Source organism: Podarcis erhardii (genome assembly GCF_964252035.2).
Source record: "Podarcis erhardii genome assembly, chromosome: 1".
NCBI classification, from domain to species: domain Eukaryota; kingdom Metazoa; phylum Chordata; class Lepidosauria; order Squamata; family Lacertidae; genus Podarcis; species Podarcis erhardii.
The window spans coordinates 15072782-15093515 of NC_138497.1; the positions used below are offsets into that span (position 1 = coordinate 15072782).

Below are 20734 nucleotides of genomic sequence, written 5' to 3' on the forward strand. Positions count from 1 at the left end.
GACACTACCAGGAAGCAGAGATTATTCTGAGCTACATGGACCAGTGCTCTGACTTGCTACGGCTGTTTCCTGTGTTCCTAAATAAACAGCACCCAGAAAAATGCAATTCAAACAGAAAGCATTAGGAATTCCTCCCCCCTTAGAACAATGCTTTCCAAGTCAGCTTACTGAGCCACTCCTGAACTACCTCAATATATTTTTTAAAAAAATTAAAGTAATCCAATTTTCGGCTGGAGAAGCAGTGTAAAGACTGCTTCACATGCTATTGAGTGTTAATTTTCAGCATTAAATACAGCCAGCCTTGCAAAAAGTGTCAGAAATTAGCTAGGTGCCATGCACATTTTGTGACTGGTGCAGGTCCAATAGCGACCACACAGGATGCCAGGTTGGTGACTGAGGAAAGCACTTAGAAAGGATCTGAAATATTTTCCTTGAAGCTTGAACTTATTTTATTCTGGATTGTTTTATTTTATGTTTGAATGTGTTGTAAACTGCTTTAAGAATTGTTCTTTAAAATACAGAGTGATATAAAAATGAAATGAGGAACAACAACAACAAACTTCACAGGGTGGGGGTACCTAGAGATTCCATTGTGGCGATGATTATAAACTAGGTTTAAGGTGCCATTTGGTGATTAGATTATATATCTGAGTTTCTAACACTGCTCGCAAACTGAACATTATCTAACCTACAAAACTCAATAATCACTTCACACAAGTTACATACACCCATGCACTACATCACGTGTGAAAACCATGAAGATGCCCATTTCCTTGTCTCAAAGCTACTGCTTGTAGGAAGGCCTGGCTCAAAGATTACATTAAACCAAGAATAAATGTTGGCCTCTCAATCCTTCAACAGAAGCAAACTACAAGTGCTATTTCACACATAACAAAAGTAGCCTCTGGGGTGTTGCCTGCCTAACATGGCAGAAGAAGCAGGGGAAGAGCAACTCAGGGACTTCTGAGCAGCATGCACCAGCATGCAACTATGGGATAATGTGATGTGTGAACCAGCTCCAAGTGTGAACATTCCCAAGAGGCCACATCTCTGACAGGAAGGGACATGTGGGACAGGCTGTAGCTGGTATGTGAAGAAGCGTAACAGTGGAGCACACAGCATCTCAGAGCTGCAACTGTATCAGATGTGGGGGACCTTTGGGCCTCCAGTTGTTACTGAACCATAAGTCCCATGATCTCTGGCTACTGCTCATATTTGCTAGGGCTTATGGGAGTTATCATTCAGCAACATCCGGAGGGCCAAATGTTCCCAACATCTGAGCTAGATAAACTCTAAGCAGAAACTGAGGGCTTAAGTTCACATGAAGTAGCCATAAATGTCAGAATTCAAGAATCAAGACGAGATTCAGAATCAGCTATCTAAGTTCAGAACACAAAGGCTGTCTTTGGACATTCATATGTATCTGTAAAGCTTAAATTGATTTTGGAGCATGTCATTGTGCCTAATGGTTTTACAAAAGAAAAACGGGCTTCTGCACTGACTTGTAGGATATGTCTTCAAAATTAAATGTAGTTCAACTTCAAGCACAGGCAAGAACAATGCTCATTCAGCATTCTTCTAGAAACTAATACGAAACTGTAGTAAACATTATCTTTCTTTGCCAATAAATGTTGTAGATTGCTACCTTGGAAAGTTCAGCATTGGCTCAATTACATCCCTCCCAGGTAACAGAAATAAGCTTTAACAATTTAGTATAAAGAAATTAAGATGGCAGTCGCATGACTAAACCAAAGAGCAATTTCGTAATTTATTTAGGTGACTTATTTAGGTGACTTATAATCTGTCATTAAAATCAATCCTAGATACAAAAACAAAGCAATAGGAAAAAGTAAAGCACAAAAATAGATCAAATTCTATTATAGCACTTTGGGAGCAACAAAAATCTCTTGCAGTCAACAAAACAAATGCCTGAGTAATTAAAAATGTATTTACATGGTGTCTAATACTTACGACCCAAATCTGCAAGACAAGGGCTTTCCACCATCAGAGTGCTACTATAAAAGACACCTTCTCACAAGTTGCTACATAACACACCATCAGCAAGTACAGCTCTGTTGTCCTACCTGACCTCAAAGATTGGTGGGAGTAAACATATAGGGGAGCAGGCCGTCTAACCAATACTTGGGTCCTAAGCCCCAGTTTTCATTCATTCTTTCTTTATGACGCACTTTCTGAATGAAAATTTGCTCATGCCACACCTAATTTTTTATTGGTAAAAAAATACATTGGAAATAAAAGAAGACACAACTCCTAGCAGTGCTTGATTCATAACAAAGTGCACAACTACTTTATAATGCAGTGTTTCTCAAACCTGGGTCTTCATCTGTTGTTGGACTGCAGCTACCATCATCCCTTACTAGCAGGACCAGTGATCAGGGATGATGGGAGTGGTAGTCCAACAACAGCTGAGGACCCAAGTTTGATAAACACTGTTATAATATGACCATGGAACATCCAGAATGTATAAAACAATGCAGCTACATTAGAACATGAATCACTCATGATTGTCACTGAATCTTCCTGCCACACTTGCTATCCTCTCCTGCCACACCAGTGTGGTGCACCACATCCTTTGAGAACCAATGACCTACCTGTTCCCCCACTAAGCACTGTCACCACACTTGTAATGGAAGACTCTTTCAACCTGAAGAAATTACAGGTGTAAAATTTAAATTATGAAATTTTAAATGCAACCAGGAAGCCCTGAGCTGTGTAATCTAACGCTAAGGATCCTCCTGCAATCTAGTACTTGCATGGTCAAATGCAGGCCTCAATATAAATGATACTTTAAAACTCACTACTACCCACCTGCATCCTCTGAAACCAACCAACCCAATTCAGCTTAGTTTGCAAGCTGGGACATGATCAAAGAGGCAATGCAACTCAGCAAAAAATCTAACAGCATACGGTTTTAATTTTATATTTTTAACAAATGGGCTATCCACAATAAGTTTAAGAATTTATCTAATCTAGAACTTGAATATACACACTGGAGAATGGTATTAAGACAGTTTCCCACCAAATACTTCTAAGCCAGATGAACTTGCTGATACTAGAGTTATCTAGTTAGTAAAAGAGTTAAGTGATCAAACCTACTGAATAAACCTCAAGACTGACAATGAACTACAGAAGTGTCCAACACAGGACAATTTTCCTTAAAAGACAACTCTGGAGGCCTGGAATGAAGTCCACAAAGATTCTATAATTGAATTACTTAATTAACTCTGGCTGAATATAGTCTTTAGTTCTTTTTATAATCTGTAAACTAAAGTAAACAAAGAATAGAGAAGTTTTATCTACTATGTCAATAAATCCAGAGACTTGACAATGCAACAATTGTTCCACTAAGCATATTTTCCACCTCTGTATCTAAGCTTGTTGCAAGTATCCTCAGTCAATCACAATGAATAGGCCAGCTAACACACATACAACAAAAAATATGCATCTAAGTATATTTTTCTCAACAGTGGATGGAGCCTATTGAAGATCTTCCTTTTCCAACAAGCCTTTTAAATGGAGATTTTTATTCCCATCTAGATAGGTGTACTGAACTTGAAATTGTTTTTATATATTTTTCATTGTTTAACTGCTTTGGGATCTTTTATGGGAGGCAATTCATAAATGAGATAAATAAAACGCCTTCTTTCTTGGAGCCTATCAGAGATTCTTAACTTTACAGTAAAACTGGCTATCAGATAAGCAGCACACACAGATTTGTCACTTGTGTCTTCAGTCCTGTATCAATGGACATGCTGCCAATTTCTTTGACAGAAGGAATTTGCATTTGAAATCATATTGATAGCAAACCTGGTGTTCCGAAAGTTAAAGAAAATATTCAACTTTTTCTCTCCAAATTCCGGAGACACCAAACGTCCAAACCTTTATTGTAATACAGCATAAATACCTCTCAATTCACATATTTCATTTGAATATAATTCAATTTTCTTTAGCATTTATGCAACCAAACTCAAATGCTATATATGAAGATAAATATAACATCTAGATCAAAAAGAGGGGGTTCCTTTAAAATCACCTAAGTGACTGCCAAGACAAGGGCTTACTCGGTCACTTATGAGATATACAAATCAGATTTGAAATATATGTTATCTAGGTCACTCAATCCAATCTTTTTCAGAAGAAAAGAACCATTCTTTACCATTCTAAGTTTATACATGATCCACTTGTAATGATTACCATATTTTATGCCCAAGAACATCTGTTCTGATTATGTTACATTCTAAAGACATAAGACTAAAGTGTGAGGGACTTAGAAAGAGAAGTAGAAGTGAGAGGGATCCCAAGTTTAAAGAGAAGGTTATTGCAGGCAGGCCTTGATAAGAGCTTCCCTACTGATAACATTCTTCACAACAACCTGTACAACATCTGTCACCAGATGTCCAGCTGCCAGACAATGAATGTCATAACAGTAGAGCAATGGATGCCCTAGGTGATGTCAAGATGTCCTCTGAAAGGATTTCAATTATCACAATTTGACCACCTATTCTCAATTTCATCCATATTTTCATAGAAAACAGCACATTTCCACCCACTATTTAATAACCCATGTCATGATACATCTTTTAAGATGGAGGCAAAATATACTGTGCTGCATACTGTGAAATTTAACACCAGGCGTTAAAAAAAAGGCATTCAGCTTACTATAAAATTCTCATTACAACAATGGACAATCCTGAAGTACACTCACGTTTTCATTCACGGTGGGCAGTTCATTCACTGTGGGCAGCGGAGTTCTAGTGGACATTTTCATCCACTTGCGCTGAAGCACCGTTTGCAATGGCAAAATCCAGCTAACGTATGGTGTATACAGATATAGAAAATACTAACACTCTCCCCCCTCCGAATAGTTATATATATATATATATATATATATATGTATATGTATATATATATTTACCAAAAAAATCGCATTTTTACTGCATGATAGTGGTTACAAAGTACCACCATCAAGGGTGGGGGTGGGTGGGAAAAGAAGGGGAGTGTGGGGAGGGAAATCCGGCTTGCTTCCCCCTTCTCCACCACGACCCCCGTTTCTCATCTATATTCCAGTCTGATAATGGAGCATTGTATCCTCCCGGGAGTCTTCAGGGATCATCCTACAGACCAGATTAGGATCCTTCGAAGGCGGCGGCGGCGGCGGATTAAAGAAGACGGGGATTCTCACGGAGCACAAAAAAAGAGGGGTGGGGGAGAAAGAGAAGTGTGTGCCTGGGTTAGAGAAGGGGGACAGGGAGGGAGACGAGGAGAGACCAGAGCCGCTTCTGAGGAGGGAGGGGACGGGGCTGCGGGCGAGCAAGGGCGGGGGGTGTTTCGGGGCGCTGCAGAGACGGAGTCCAAGTGAGGGGGGGGGAATAAACCGGAGTCGGGGGGGATGAACCCCCTCTCAGAGCTGCCCAGGGGAGGCTTCTGTCCGCCTCAAAGGACCCCAAGCCCCGCTTCACCGGCCCTCGGCGCTCATGCCTTTCGCCCCCCGCCCCGACTCCGACTCCTCCTCCAGAGAAAGTCCCGGTTCCTCCTGCCGCCGCTATGCTAACAAGAGCGGGCCCTCCTTCCTCAGCCTGAGGGGTCTGGCGCCGAGCCTTCCCTTCTCCGACAACACCGAGCGCGGAGGAGACCCGCCGCCGCCGCCACCGAGCGGGCTTCCTCCTTCGTCCCCACCACCCAGCCCGCTTCAGCCACAAGCAGCAGCAGCAGCAGTGCCGCCGCTCCCGGATGATCCAAGATGGCCGCCCGGCTTCCTCTGCTCCGGCGTGAACCGGAAGAGACCACCCCCTGCACGGAGAGAGGCCGCGGCTCCTAATGCTGGGGCTGCGGGGAAGGAGGCAGGGAGACTGTGGAAGAGGGCGCAGGCGCAGGCGCGCGTGCTGCGTTTCCCAGCCCTCCCCTCCTCCCTTGTTGCTAAGGTCCCCTGGAAGGAAGGGAGGGGGAGGAGCTTTGATTTGGGCGCGCGCTCTGGGTTTCTCGCGGGGAGGGGGGACGGACGTCGTGAGGTGGGGGGAGGGGTATTCTCGCCTCAGAAGATTATTATTATTATTTAATTAAAATTGTATATCACTTTTTATCCTGGAAGCTGGGTTATCGCCTCAGAGGATTATTAATATTATTATTTATTAAAATTGTATACCACTTTTTATCCAAACATCACAGGGGTGGAAGCTGGGTTAGCGCCTCAGAGGATTATTAATATTATTATTTATTAAATTTGTATACCACGCTTTATTCAAAGACCACAGGGCTGGAAGCTGGGTTAGTGCCTCAGAAGATTGCTATTATATTATTATCACATACACTCCAACATTTCTCTGATGAAAATAGGGACATCCCATTCCATAAGGATAATTTGACTATTCATACCACACACATCTGAGCAGCTTCCAACATATATAAAATCATACTAAAACATTAAGCATTAAAAAAACAAAAACTTCCCTATACAGAGTTTCCTTCAGATCGCTTGTAGGTCAGATAACTCCATACCCTCCAACATTTCTCCAATAGGGAGAAAACAGGGACATCCTAAGGAAAAACAGGATATTCTGGGGTCAAATCAGAAACTAGGACGTCTTCTGTAAATCAGGGATGTCCCTGGAAAATAGGGACACTTGGAGGATCTGTTCTCGCCTTAGAAGATGATGATTATTATTAATAATATTATTATTAATATTATTAATATTTATTAAATTTGTATACCGCCCTTCATCCAAAGATCATAGGGCTGGAAGCTGGGTTATCGCCTCACAAGATTATTAATAATCTTATTTATTAAACACACATACCACCCTTCATCCGAAGATCAAAGGGCTGGAAGCTGGCTAAGCACCTCAGAAGATTATTATTATTATTTATTAAATTTGTATACCACCTTCCATCCGAAGACCACAGGGCGGTTGACAACATAAAAATACAAAATGAGAACACAAAATACATAAGAAAACAAAAACAAACCCATAATCCTCCTCCAACAAACACATTTAAAAGGCCACAGAATGATAATCAGCCAAAGGCCTGGTTATAGGGAAATGTTTCTGATAGGCTGCTGAAGAAGAGCATCTATTTTTGTATTTTCATATTTGAACCGCCCTGTGATCCTCAGTATGGAAATGTAATAGATGACACTAATATTAAAGAGTCTGCCCTCCTTTCACACACTGCTAATAATATATTCTACCTCCCAGCAGTAGTCATACATATTGATGATAATACTGTAATAAAAGAAATCCATGTCCTCTCAGAGTAGGGCATGCTTAAAGTATGGGGTTGTCGCAGTCAAGAAAAAGAAAGGCTTGCTTGTGGCACCTCAAAACCAAATTCCCTATATCAGATTTATTCTGGCAAAAGCTTTTGTGGTCTGGAGCAGAGCCTCTGCCTGGCATGCAAAATGTTTATTCCCCCCTGGTATCTCCAGGTAGAGGCTGGGAGAAACCCCTGTGTGAAATCCTGGAGAGCTGCTGCCAGTCAGTGTAGGCAATACTGAGCTAGATAGACAAATGGTCTGACCTGGTGCAAGGCAGATTCTCTTATGTTCCAATGAGTTCAAATTACAAGACAGGAGATTCCAACCAAACATAAGGAAGAAGTTTCTGACTACCTCAGAAGCTGGTGGACTCTCCTTCACTGGAAGTTTTTAAACAGAGGTTGGATGACCACCTTCTAGTGATTTTTTAGCTATGGTTCCTGAATTGTAGGGGGTTGGGCTAGATGACCCTTGGGGTCTCTTTCTGCTCTACAGTTCTATGAATCTAAGTCTACAGATATGTCCATGGGCAAGAAGGTCCTGCATGTATATAAAAATGTGGTATATAAAGACACAAAGACAAAGACACACACACACACACACACACACACACACACACACACACGGCACTATGCAAATATGTGAGTGATTCTAGGAACTGAAGTACCTGCTAAAAGTGGTGTTTAAATTAGCCCTTAGAGAACTTGAATGTACTTTCACTTCCCCCTTTCATTTAACCATGACAGTTGCAAAGCTAAATAAAAAAAAATTCCTTCCAGTAGCACCTTAAAGACCAACTGAGTTAGTTCTAGGTATGAGCTTTCGTGTGCATGCACACTTCTTCAGATACAAAGCTGATATTGCAAAGATTGCAAAGCTGATATTGGCATTTTTCTTAACACACCATGGAAGTATTTTTTGAAAGCATCCTGTCTGAATTTTCCGAAACACTATGTCATGCTTTTTGTACAGTTTGCTATATGAGCATCTTCCTTACTGAAGAAAGCCTTTCAGGGCTATGAGCTATTGAGCCACCCTACCTGCTTGAGGTGGGCTTTAAAGGAGCAATTTATCAGCTGGAAGGTAGCCAGTGAATAAGAAATAATACTGCATTTTTCAGCTACCTGGCAAGAAAGCAACAACGTGGGAGAACTGGGCTTCAGTAATATGTTATTTTTGATAAACTCTAGCACCATGTGTCTATCAGATGGGTGAGTGCTCCTCCACTATTTTTTTTATCATAATGAAATTTACACAGGGAAAGGCTGTCCTTAGAAGTTCCTACTGCTTGGGGAAGCGGGGAACATGAAGGTTAGGATTTAAGGTCTGAGAGAGCCTTTTGTCTGAAATTCTGGAGAGTCACTGCAAGTCGGTGTGCACTACTCTTCCCCAACCTGGTGCCCTCCACTGGCTGTGGACTACATGTCCCATTAGCCTCAGCCAGCCATACCTGTGGAGCCTGATGGGATGTGTAGTCGAAAACATCTGAAGGTTGGGGAAGACTGGTGAAGGCAGTACTGATTTAGATGGTCTAATAATCATTAAAGGAGCTTACTGTGCTGTTAGGTTGCCCCACCATGGCACGATTTGCAGGATTTGATTCGATTTGCTTCATTATACTTCTGTGCTGCTTTTCATTCAAATGAATCCTAAAGCAGCTTGAAAACAATAAATAACAATAACATGATAGAACATCACAAATACAGCATAAATCATAATTAACAGATCATCAGTAAAAACAACTACAATCCATAGAACACTGTTGACAAAGCAGCAGCTAAAAAATAAGCTAAGCATCACAACTAAAGCAAAAGTCATACTATATGATTAACAAATCAATAGTGGAGGTGGGCATGATAGAGATATTTAAATTTCTGCATGGTATGGACGAAGTGAATAGAATATTCCCTCCTCTGTCATAATACCAGACCTCAGGGGTCGTCTCAAAAATCTGTTGGCAGTAGATTTAGAACAAAAAAGTAAGGATTTCACATCATGCACAATTCCTTTATAGAATTTACTGCCACAAGCTATGGTGATGTGTACTAGTCTAGGTGGCTTTAAGAGAGGATTAGACAAATGAACGCACAATAAGGCTGTTTGACCATGGTGGGTTCAGCCACAGGTATGAGCTGCTGGAGGTCAGCAGTGGGAGTGGTCAGTTGCCTTTAGCTGCAGCGACTGGGCTTCCTGGAGGTATCTATAGGGCAATGATCAGAAATGCTGGACTAAATGGGGGACAATGCAGCCAGTCTCTTCTTAGAACGGCTGTAGCTCAGTGGTAGAGCATCTGTATTGGGTACAGAAGGTCACAGGTTCGGTCTCAGGTAAGGCTAGGACTGGGAGAGACACCCACCTGAAACCCTGGAAAGCCATTCCCAGCCAGTGTGGCCCATATTGGGCAAAATGAGCTAATGGTTTGACTTGGTATAAGGCTTCTGATGCCAGTTAAGATTTTACCCATACGAAGGAAAGTTCAAGTCATATTATCAGCTGGAAGGTAGCCAGTGAATAAGAAATAATACTGCATTTTTCAGCTACCTGGCAAATGCGCCATATAGTTCAAGTCAGGAGGACTCTCCTGCATGTGAGTGTCTGAGGGCCCTGCTCCTTCCTGCCACTCACCATCTGGCCTGGGGCGGGGCCTGAAGCCTCATAAAGGACTGCTGGACTCTGCTGCCCGGGAGGACTCTCCTGCATGTGAGTGTCTGAGGGCCCTGCTCCTTCCTGCCACTCACCATCTGGCCTGGGGCGGGGCCTGAAGCCTCATAAAGGACTGCTGGACTCTGCTGCCCGGGAGGACTCTCCTGCATGTGAGTGTCTGAGGGCCCTGCTCCTTCCTGCCACTCACCATCTGGCCTGGGGCGGGGCCTGAAGCCTCATAAAGGACTGCTGGACTCTGCTGCCCGGGAGGACTCTCCTGCATGTGAGTGTCTGAGGGCCCTGCTCCTTCCTGCCACTCACCATCTGGCCTGGGGCGGGGCCTGAGGCCTCACAAGGACTGCTGGACTCTGCTGCCCGGGAGGACTCTCCTGCATGTGAGTGTCTGAGGGCCCTGCTCCTTCCTGCCACTCACCATCTGGCCTGGGGCGGGGCCTGAGGCCTCACAAGGACTGCTGGACTCTGCTGCCCGGGAGGACTCTCCTGCATGTGAGTGTCTGAGGGCCCTGCTCCTTCCTGCCACTCACCATCTGGCCTGGGGCGGGGCCTGAAGCCTCATAAAGGACTGCTGGACTCTGCTGCCCGGGAGGACTCTCCTGCATGTGAGTGTCTGAGGGCCCTGCTCCTTCCTGCCACTCACCATCTGGCCTGGGGCGGGGCCTGAAGCCTCATAAAGGACTGCTGGACTCTGCTGCCCGGGAGGACTCTCCTGCATGTGAGTGTCTGAGGGCCCTGCTCCTTCCTGCCACTCACCATCTGGCCTGGGGCGGGGCCTGAAGCCTCATAAAGGACTGCTGGACTCTGCTGCCCGGGAGGACTCTCCTGCATGTGAGTGTATGGGGTCCTGCTCCTTCCTGCCACTCACCATCTGGCCTGGGGCGGGGCCTGACGGGCCTCACTGGAACAGTTGCTGTTACTGCTGGAGGGGTGCAGAGTGCTTTTAAAATGTTTTAAAATTTTAATTTTGAATTTTTTGTATGTGGGGGGGGGGGTGCGGTGGATGTTTATTGGGCCTGGGAATTTGTTTGATTTTATGTTTTTGTAATTTTTGTAATTTCTATTGTTTTTTGTTTATATTGTCTTATTTGTGGGTTTTTTTTTTTTTTGTTTCTTAAAGGGGTTACTTTGTTCTTAAGGGGAGGGGTCAGGGCTGCCGGGGAATGGGCCCCAGCCCATAAAATGGCTGGGATATGCTTCACAGGGGGGAATGCACTGGGACAACCGATCTCAGTGATCACGGGTAGGAGGAGGAGTTACGCTAAGACCAGACCATGTCATTACAGAGGAGGCAGGTTTAGTCGTTGTCTGAGGACTATCCCTGCCTCTGGGTCTGGTCCTGACCGGATGAATACTAGAATCAGCAAGGGATACCCACATGACCTGAAAGTGCTGCTGTGCAATGCCAGGTCAATGACTCATAAGACCACTGCCATCCATGACTTGATCATGGATGGAGGACTTGACCTGGCATGTGTAACAGAGACTTGGTTGGATGAAGCAGATGGGCCTGTCCTTGCCGCTGCTTGTCCACCAGGTTTCTCTTACGCACAGCAACCCAGATCATGTGGGCGGGGAGGGGGGGTTGCAGTGATTTTTAGGAAGTCATTAGTTTGCACCAGGCGTCCTATTGGGAAGACCCAGTTTTCTGAGTGCATGTTCTGGAAGTTGGGCAATAGGGGCAGTACAGGATTCCTTTTGGTGTACCGACCTCCCCGCTGCACCAAGGATTCCCTGCCCGAGCTGCTTCAGGTCGTGGCGGATGTTCTCCTGGAGACACCTAGCTTGGTCGTCCTAGGGGATTTTAACATCCATGCCGACACGACCTTACAAGGGGCCGCTCGGGACTTCGTGGAAAGCATGGCCTCCATGGGGCTGTCCCTGAATAAGTGTGGCCCAACCCATAGCCGCGGACATGCCTTGGACCTGGTGTTTACCTCTACGGATGTTGGTGATCTGACACTAAGTAAAAGCGAAACGAAAGAAGTGCCATGGTCAGATCACTTCCTGGTGCAACTGGACTTCTCCGCGACCCATCCCCTCTGCAGGGAGGTGGGACCGATTCGGATGGTCCGCCCCCGCCACTTAATGGATCCAAATGGTTTCCAGAGAGTGGTTGGGGATGCTTTATCCCATGTTGATGGCCTTTCAGCCGATTCCCTGGTGGCCCGCTGGAATGTGGAGTTAACCAGGGCTATTGACTGTTTGGCTCCGAAGCGCCCTCTCCGATTGCATGAAGCCCGGAGAGCCCCGTGGTTTTCCACGGATCTGAGGGCAATGAAACAATCGTTGAGACGGCTAGAGCGCCGGTGGCGGATAACTCATTCTGAATCTGACCGGACACGGGTTAGAGCTCAACGTCGAGCCTACCAAGTGGCGATAGCGACGGCGAAGAAGACTTTCTTCACCGCCTCTATTGCATCTGCAGAAAACAGCAGCAGGAGACTCTTTCAGGTGGTTCGCAATTTAGCGGAACCACCTGTAACATCGGGGCCCAGTACGGGCCACATGTTCTCCTGCAATGATTTTGCAAATTTTTTTGCAGATAAAATCGCTCAGATTCGGGAAGAAGTAGACTCCACCGTGGGAGCAGGGCCGGGGCGGGAGAGTGCTAGAGTCCTGTCTGGTCAAGTTGTGTGGGATCAATTTCAATCTGTTACCTCCGAGGATGTGGACAGGCTGCTTGGACGAGTGAAGCCAACCACCTGTCTCCTGGATCCTTGCCCATCCTGGCTTATAAAAGCTAGCCGGGAAGGACTGGGCGATGGGCTTCGTGGGGTGGTGAATGCTTCCCTCCGTGAGGGAGCCTTCCCAGACCCGCTGAAAGAGGCGGTTATTAAACCGCTTCTTAAAAAACCATCTTTAGATGCGGCCACGATGGCCAATTATCGCCCAGTCTCAAACCTCCCATTCTTGGGCAAGGTGATTGAGCGAGTGGTTGCTGAACAACTCCAGGCACGCCTGGAAGAAGCGGACCATTTGGATCCCTTCCAGTCGGGATTCAGGCCTCATCATGGGACTGAAACTGCCTTGGTCGCACTGGTTGATGATCTCCGGCGGGCTAGGGACAAAGGTGAGAGCTGTTTCCTAGTTCTGCTGGATCTCTCAGCAGCGTTTGATACCATCGACCATGACATCCTTCTGGACCGTCTTGAGGGGCTGGGAGCTGGGGGCACTGTCATACAGTGGTTCCGCTCCTTCCTCCTGGGCCGTGTTCAGAAAGTGGTGGGGGGGGATGAGTGTTCAGACCCCTGGCCGCTCACTTGTGGGGTGCCTCAGGGTTCTGTCCTCTCCCCCATGCTTTTCAACATCTACATGCAGCCGCTGGGAGCGATCATCAGGAGGTTTGGGCTGGGTGTTCATCAGTATGCAGATGATACCCAGCTCTACCTCTCTTTTAAATCAGAACCAGTGAAGGCGGTAAAGGTCCTGTGTGAGTGTCTGGAGGCGGTTGGAGGATGGATGGCGACTAACAGATTGAGGTTGAATCCTGACAAGACAGAAGTACTGTTTTTGGGGGACAGGAGGCGGGCAGGTGTGGAGGATTCCCTGGTCCTGAATGGGGTAACTGTGCCCCTGAAGGACCAGGTGCGCAGCCTGGGAGTCATTTTGGACTCACAGCTGTCCATGGAGGCACAGGTCAAATCTGTATCCAGGGCAGCTGTTTACCAGCTCCATCTGGTACGTAGGCTGAGACCCTATCTGCCTGCGGACTGTCTCGCCAGAGTGGTACATGCTCTGGTTATCTCCCGCTTGGACTACTGCAATGCGCTCTACGTGGGGCTACCTTTGAAGGTGACCCGGAAACTACAACTAATACAGAATGCGGCAGCTAGACTGGTGACTGGGAGCGGCCGCCGAGACCATATAACACCGGTCTTGAAAGACCTACATTGGCTCCCAGTACGTTTCCGAGCACAATTCAAAGTGTTGGTGCTGACCTTTAAAGCCCTAAATGGCCTCGGTCCAGTATATCTGAAGGAGCGTCTCCTCCCCCATCGTTCTGCCCGGACACTGAGGTCCAGCTCCGAGGGCCTTCTGGCGGTTCCCTCACTGCGAGAGGCCAAGTTGCAGGGAACCAGGCAGAGGGCCTTCTCGGTGGTGGCGCCCGCCCTGTGGAATGCCCTCCCATCGGATGTCAAGGCGATGGACAACTACCTGACATTCAGAAGGCATCTGAAGGCAGCCCTGTTCAGGGAAGTTTTTAATATGTGACATTTTAGTGTATTTTTTATCTCTGTTGGAAGCCGCCCAGAGTGGCTGGGGAAACCCAGCCAGATGGGCGGGGTACAAATAATAAATTATTATTATTATTATTATTATTATAGCAGACTTCTTGAAATTAATGGACCTATTTTAGTTACACCCATTAATTTCAACGGGTCTACTCTAAGTATGACTTACATTGGATACAACCCAAAGGTCATACCGGTTTTTCATGTGGCAGACTACTTGAAAGTTTGGGACCTGGGAAAACCTGGCAAGTGTAGATAACAAACAGGCAGGGCAAGTGAATTTGTTCCAGAAAAAAATCTGGAAAAACCTGCACGCTATGCATTTGTCATCTAGTTTTGCTGCATGTTCAAAATCTGGCAGTATTCTTTGGCTTCTAGGCTCACATGGTGAGGGAAAGAAAGAGAAATGAAAATGATCCGCAGGGAATAATTTCCATTTGACTTTTCTTTCCTCACCTTGAGACTCTAACATATAGCATATGAGCACTGCCCTGTTTAGATATATTGTTTCTCAACTTCACAAAACAGCCCTTTATTATGCAAATAATTTTGCAATTCTACTCTATCTTTATCCTCACAGTACCTGGTGCTTTCATGAGAAACTGAAAACACCTTTTCTTTGAACCTGTTGTTTGTATGAACACATGAATATTGTTAAAGGGTGCAAAACAGGCATTTGAAAATGGAATACACAATCTAATTAATTTGTCTTCAGCTTTTTCAAAGCTAGTGTTCACTTTTAACCTCCACCAGCAGTATGGCACCCTCTGTTAATTGCTTTTGATATCTGCCGAGTTGCCTTGTGCCTGTAGATGCAAAGGGAAGGACATTGGGCCCTATTCAACAACCAGAGCAATATGTGTTACTGGGAGGTTTCATCTCCTTCATCTTATATCAGGAAGAATATATTACTTGCTTGCTTATCTTAAATACTTTTATCCCACCATTTATTTACTTATTTGGGGGGTCTATGGGGTGTTTTGGGACAGGTAATAATAATAATAATTTATTATTTATACCCCGCCCATCTTGCTGAGTTTCCCCAGCCACTCTGGGCGGCTCCCAATCAAGTGTTAAAAACAGTACAGCGTTACATATTAAAAACTTCCCTCAACAGGGCTGCCTTAAGATGTCTTCTGAATGTCAGGTAGTTGTTTATCTCTTTGACACTTCAGCTGGGGGACATGTCATGCTCCTTCTGGGGTAGGTTGTCCACCTTTGGTCTCCACCCTGCACTCAGTTCTTACTTGAAGCTCCTAGAAGCTGCCAACATGCAACAGCGGCCATACCCCAAGAAATGGCTTCAACTGGCTGGCTAAACCAGGTGAGGATAGCCGATGGGTCTCAAAACCTTGGTGAGTGAGGGACTTCCCCTGCATATAAAGATGGGCTCCAGTAGCTTGAGCTGATGAGACCAATCATGGGTCCAAAGGTCAAGAAGATAGTTTCTGCTCCTACCGTAGAGGGAAGTGAAAGACAGATGGAGCTCATCAAACTGGGAAGGTAACCCATCTAGGAGAAGTAAAGTTCTTTAGGATGGAGTTTTTGGGTGGTATTCAACTCAGTTTTACTCATAATACACCTACTGAACATTGAACCCTTTGCAACGTTAATTTCAGTGGGTCTGCTATGAGTAAAACTTAGTTGACTCTCATCCTTTGTGTTTCTCCTTCTCTTTTCTCCATTTCTCTCTTCTTCTGTTCTTAAAAAAGAAGCCTTAGCAACAGCTACAGGCAAAAACATTCCTCTTGAACTAGGCTTTTGAGTTTGTGTGAGTGGGTAGGGGAAGCGGTCTTATTGGTTTCTTTTGTTCTTGCTTTTATTGTGCATTTTGTGTTTTTTTCTTGTATTTTTAACCAAATATTATGCTGGGTTTGTACACTTGTTCCCAGTTGCTTAAGTTAAATTTCCAATGATCTCTCAGCCATACCTGGTTTAAAGCATTATTGCAAAGATAAAATGAGACAAGCATGTCTAGAATGAGTGTGAGATAGAAAAGTGGAAAAAAGTAACCTAGAACCTCTAAAAGCTTCACAGATATAACACTGAGGGTGTCTCCAGATTATGGCTATTAGTTCGAAAGCCCGTCAAAGTGCAAGTGATAAATAGGTACCGCTCCGGCGGGAAGGTAAACGGCGTTTCCATGCGCTGCTCTGGTTTCGCCAGAAGCGGCTTAGTCATGCTGGCCACATGAGCCGAAAAAACTGTCTGCGGACAAACATCAGCTCCCTCGGCCAGTAAAGCGAGATGAGCGCCACAACCCCAGAGTCGTTTGCGACTGGACTTAACAGTCAGGGGTCCTTTACCTTTACCTTTTACCATCACATCCTGGCAAATTCATGATGTCCAATTAAAGTTGACTTGGAACTTTTGCACAACAAATCAGGGGGTTGGACTAGATGACCCCTAGTGGTACCTTCCAACTCTACCATTCTGATTCTGCTTGAATTGACTTTTCCCCAAATAGGACTTCTTGTGATAAGGAAGGTGATGGGCAGATTCACTGGAAAGCTGGGATAACATTTGATTGAGGCAACATTGTCTAACTTCTATGAAAACAAATGGGATAAATTACATCATCTAGCCTCCAGCAAGCCTTTTTCAAAACCTTTTAAGAACTTCCCCAGTGTACATCTGCATTGGAATTATTTGAACGGATCTGCTTTAGAGCAAACATGCATAGAGGACTGTGCTGTAAGTGTTTTTTTGTTGCTAGCAGGTTCAGCTGACAGCCGTAAGCACATTTGTGGTAGGAAAGGAAGGGGTCATATTTCCAGCTGAATGTGCTTAGGACTGGGCTATAAGTTTATCATGCTTTACGTTTAGTGTACTATAAATCTGCAAACACTTGTAATTTGTGAAGCAAAAGCTGCTAAGGGCAGAAGATCAAACTTCCCCCAGTATTCTTTCTTTGAAGCCGGTGCAGTGATGCTAATAATTAAATTTTGCCCAACATGTTTTAAAACCAACAAGCTTGTTTTATAGAAGCCTTCTATTCATATCTCAGCACGTCCCCCGTGGAGATTCATCTCCTTTCGGATGCTTTGCCTTCTGAGTCAGGCATGTAACTGTTCCACCTACACTGTATTTCCTGTGCGGTTAATATTGAATCAAAGACTCCATTCACAGGGATGGGAAAGGAAAATAGATGACTCCAGTCCGTGTGATGTTTTCAAGTGCAAATTAATAATGGATGGACCTGAACATTAGCAGGAAGGAACCAATTCTGTGGCAGCAAGAGAGACGACCTGAGCTGTTCTGCATGTTGCTATAGTAGTAGCAGGTGTTGGCACCCATCTGTCTTGGGAGACAATGGAGGAGTGCGCCTTTAGAGGTGAAGTCAAAGCGTTGGAGAGTTACAGCACCTGCTGGGGCTGTAGAGACAGATGCGGGAGAGACATGTTTTGTTGCAGCTGGGGCAGATGAAGGCATCCTGTTGGGCTGCTTCAGATGCACCATGGCGTTTCTTCTCTCTGGGCTCCTCCCAGTGGTCATTCCTGCTCTGGTCACTGCTGCAGATGCACAACCTGACTGTCTGTCTCCAGGCACTGCAGTCGTTTGCAAGGGATTCCCACACAGCAGGATTGATATTGCCAGCCTTCATGTCATGCTTGCAGACTTATTTGTAGCACTTAGTTGGTCTGCTAACTGGCCTGGTGCCTGAAGCCAGCTCCCCATAGAGCACATCCTTGGGATCCTTCCATCTTCTGTTCTGTGGACATGACCAAGCCAGCATAGATGTTGCTGAGCCAGGAGTGCAGACATGTCGGCTTGGAAAAGCACATCTTTGTCTGAAGCTCTGGTTGTAGTAACAGAACAGTGGTCTAATACTTAGAGGATAATCTCCAGTGTTAGTCATCATTGGGGTAGATGCTCTTAAAGGAGTTGAGTAACTACGCCTATCATTGGCTATCACCATAGTATTAACATTAAAAAAACATTAAAACATTGAAAACAAACAAACTATAAAATATCTCTTAGAGTCCCCATACAAGTTGAAATATACTCGGAACCCAGTGCATAACACAATAAACAAGACCATCAAAATCAACCATTTGCATGCTCTTCTGAATGAAATGAATCCCATCGAGCTCAACTGAGTTTACTCCCAAATAATGTGAGCACAGATTATAACTCATTTATCTATTAGCTGAGATTGCTTTAGTTAGATGACAGCTCTGAACAGTGGCGTAGCGTGGGGGGTGCAGGGGGGGCCGGCCGCACCGGGCGCAACATCTGGGGTTAGGGCAAATCCACGGGTTAGGGGGCGCAAATCCACGGGTTGGGGGCGCAAATCCATGGGTTAGGGGGCGCAAATTACTTGCCTTGCCCCGGGTGCTGACAACCCACGCTACGCCACTGGCTCTGAAGTTCACTTATAGAACTTGGATCCTTTGTCTTTAGTGAGACAAGCAAAAGTCAGGGCAGTTGAGTATGTGAGAGCTGGGCTAGAAGCAGGAAGAAGACAGCGTGTGAAAACCATACCTGATTTCTGCTTGATTATGTGACTATAGGACTTGATTATGTGACTATGGCTGTGACTGTGGGAGAATCAAGACCTCTTTGGGCTAAATGCTGTGAGGCCCTTTATCATAGACTCTGGTTGTATTTATGATTGTTGTTGTTTAGTTGTTTAGTCATGTCCGACTCTTCGTGACCCCATGGACCAGAGCACGCCAGGCACTCCGGTCTTCCACTGCCTCCTGCAGTTTTTCAAACTCATGTTTGTAGCTTCGAGAACACTGTCCAACCATCTCGTCCTCTGTCGTCCCCTTCTCCTTGTGCCCTCCATCTTTCCCAACATCTTTGTATTTATCCATCTTTGTATTTATGATAGCCATCTTCAAATATCTGAAGGGCTGTCACATGGAAGATGGAGCAAGCTTGTTTTCTCCTGCTCCTGGGGGGTAGGACTCGAACCAATGGCTTAAAGTTCAGGAAAGGAGATTCTGACTAAACTTCAGGAAGAACTTTCTGACAGTAAAGGCTGTTCAACAGTGGAATGGTCTCCCTCAGGAGGTGGTGGACTCTACTTCCTTGGAGGTTTTAAAGCAGAGGTTAGATGGCCATCTGTTGTGGATGCTTTAGCTGAGATTCCTGCATTGCAGGGAGTTGAACTAGATGACGCTTCCAACTCTACAATCCTATGATTCTATATGTGTAAATAAACCATATAAAGGCACCACAGTCCCTGCTGTGCCTCATTTCCAAAAGGAGACATGGAGCCTGCATAAGCTCCTGGAACCCCTGGAACCTCAAAATGTCTCCCCAGGCCCCCCAAGACTGAGGAACCCTGTTAGGGTTGCCATATTTCAAAAAGTAAAAACCAGGACACCCTGAAAGTTGTTGAGGTTTTTTTTTTGTTTTTTTTTTGGCAGCCCTACCTGTTATGGATGGACAAAGAAGAGTAAAAACATGAAAGTATTGTTAAATCAAACGAGCCTCCAGAAACCGAATGGTCAGGTCCCTGTGTTCCCTAAAAAGGAACAGGTAATGTTTTCTGGAAATGTTATAGTTTATTATGCTTCATTGACTGTCGTCTGACGTATTTGGTCTTTAAATATTTTATGGCAGCAAGTTATAGCAGCAAAGGAAAAATGAGAAGAAAGACTTGTGCATCTGTCAAAACAAGGAAAATGGAAAATAATGCAGGGAAGAATAGCTGTGGTTTTTTTTAAAGACACAAAAAAGGAATAGAATATTAAGTACTATTTATACCAGACAGACCGGTGGAAGACATAATGTGCCCACATGCTAGAAGGTATGTGTGGTTAAAATGAGGGAATATTGATGCAGCTTTGGATCATTATGGTATTGACTTTCTAATTAAGCATGTAGAAGACAGCTTTCCTGCTCTACCATAATATTCTATTGTCAGAATGCAATTAAAAGTTGACTTTTATTTGTTTGCATAGCATTTATATGTTTTTCTGTGCATCATACTTTTCAGTGAATTCCCCTGTAACTTTCCTAACTGCAAAAGCCAATCTTCATTTTTTAAATTTTTTTTTTAAAGGATGTTTGTTTCACTAGGGCAACTGAGCACTTTAATCTACAGCACAAACCCAAATTTCCAGTACTGTATGTGTTTGAATCTGTCCCTGGACAGCTGTGCTATGAAAAATGGAGAAAAATCTGAATACAACATACCCTTCAATATTACTCTGATGAAAATAGGGACGTCCTGTTTAATGATGATGTGGATGATTCTATGCTGCCCATCTGCCTGGGTTGCCCCAAGAAAATATTAAAAACACAATAAAACCTCAAACATTAAAAGCATAATTTTATAAACCTTGATTGTGTCCTTCCTCAGTCCCCTTTCCTTTCTCTATATTAAAAAGCCACAAATGTTGTAAGAGTGGTGCTCCACCCATCTGGTCATTTAGGTTTCCCTTTGCCAAATCCAAAATATACCACTGTCAGAGTGTCACCTGCCAGGGCCACAGCTCTTACATGACCTTACTGAAGGCATAGCAGCTGAGGACCCGATTTAAACGTGAAGGCAGCCATGGGGAACACCACATGGGTGAGCAATTTTAGCTTCCCTGGCAAAATCTTTAAAACA

General features: G+C 44.8%; 1 protein-coding gene across 8 annotated transcripts in view; it reads right to left on the reverse strand.

Moving 5' to 3' along the window:
* MARK3 (microtubule affinity regulating kinase 3) overlaps window positions 1–5789 on the reverse strand; it is a 71615-nt gene extending 65826 nt beyond the window's left edge. For 4 of the 8 annotated variants that reach the window (XM_081860566.1, XM_081860562.1, XM_081860564.1 and 1 more), the window contains exon 1: window positions 4727–5789. In XM_081860566.1, the coding sequence (XP_081716692.1) occupies window positions 4727–4789 (63 nt within the window). In that variant the 5' untranslated portion in view covers window positions 4790–5789. The remainder of the gene's footprint in view (window positions 1–4726) is intronic. The other 4 variants (XM_081860568.1, XM_081860565.1, XM_081860567.1 and 1 more) reach the window with 1 other exon arrangement.
* Window positions 5790–20734: the final 14945 nt, after the last annotated feature.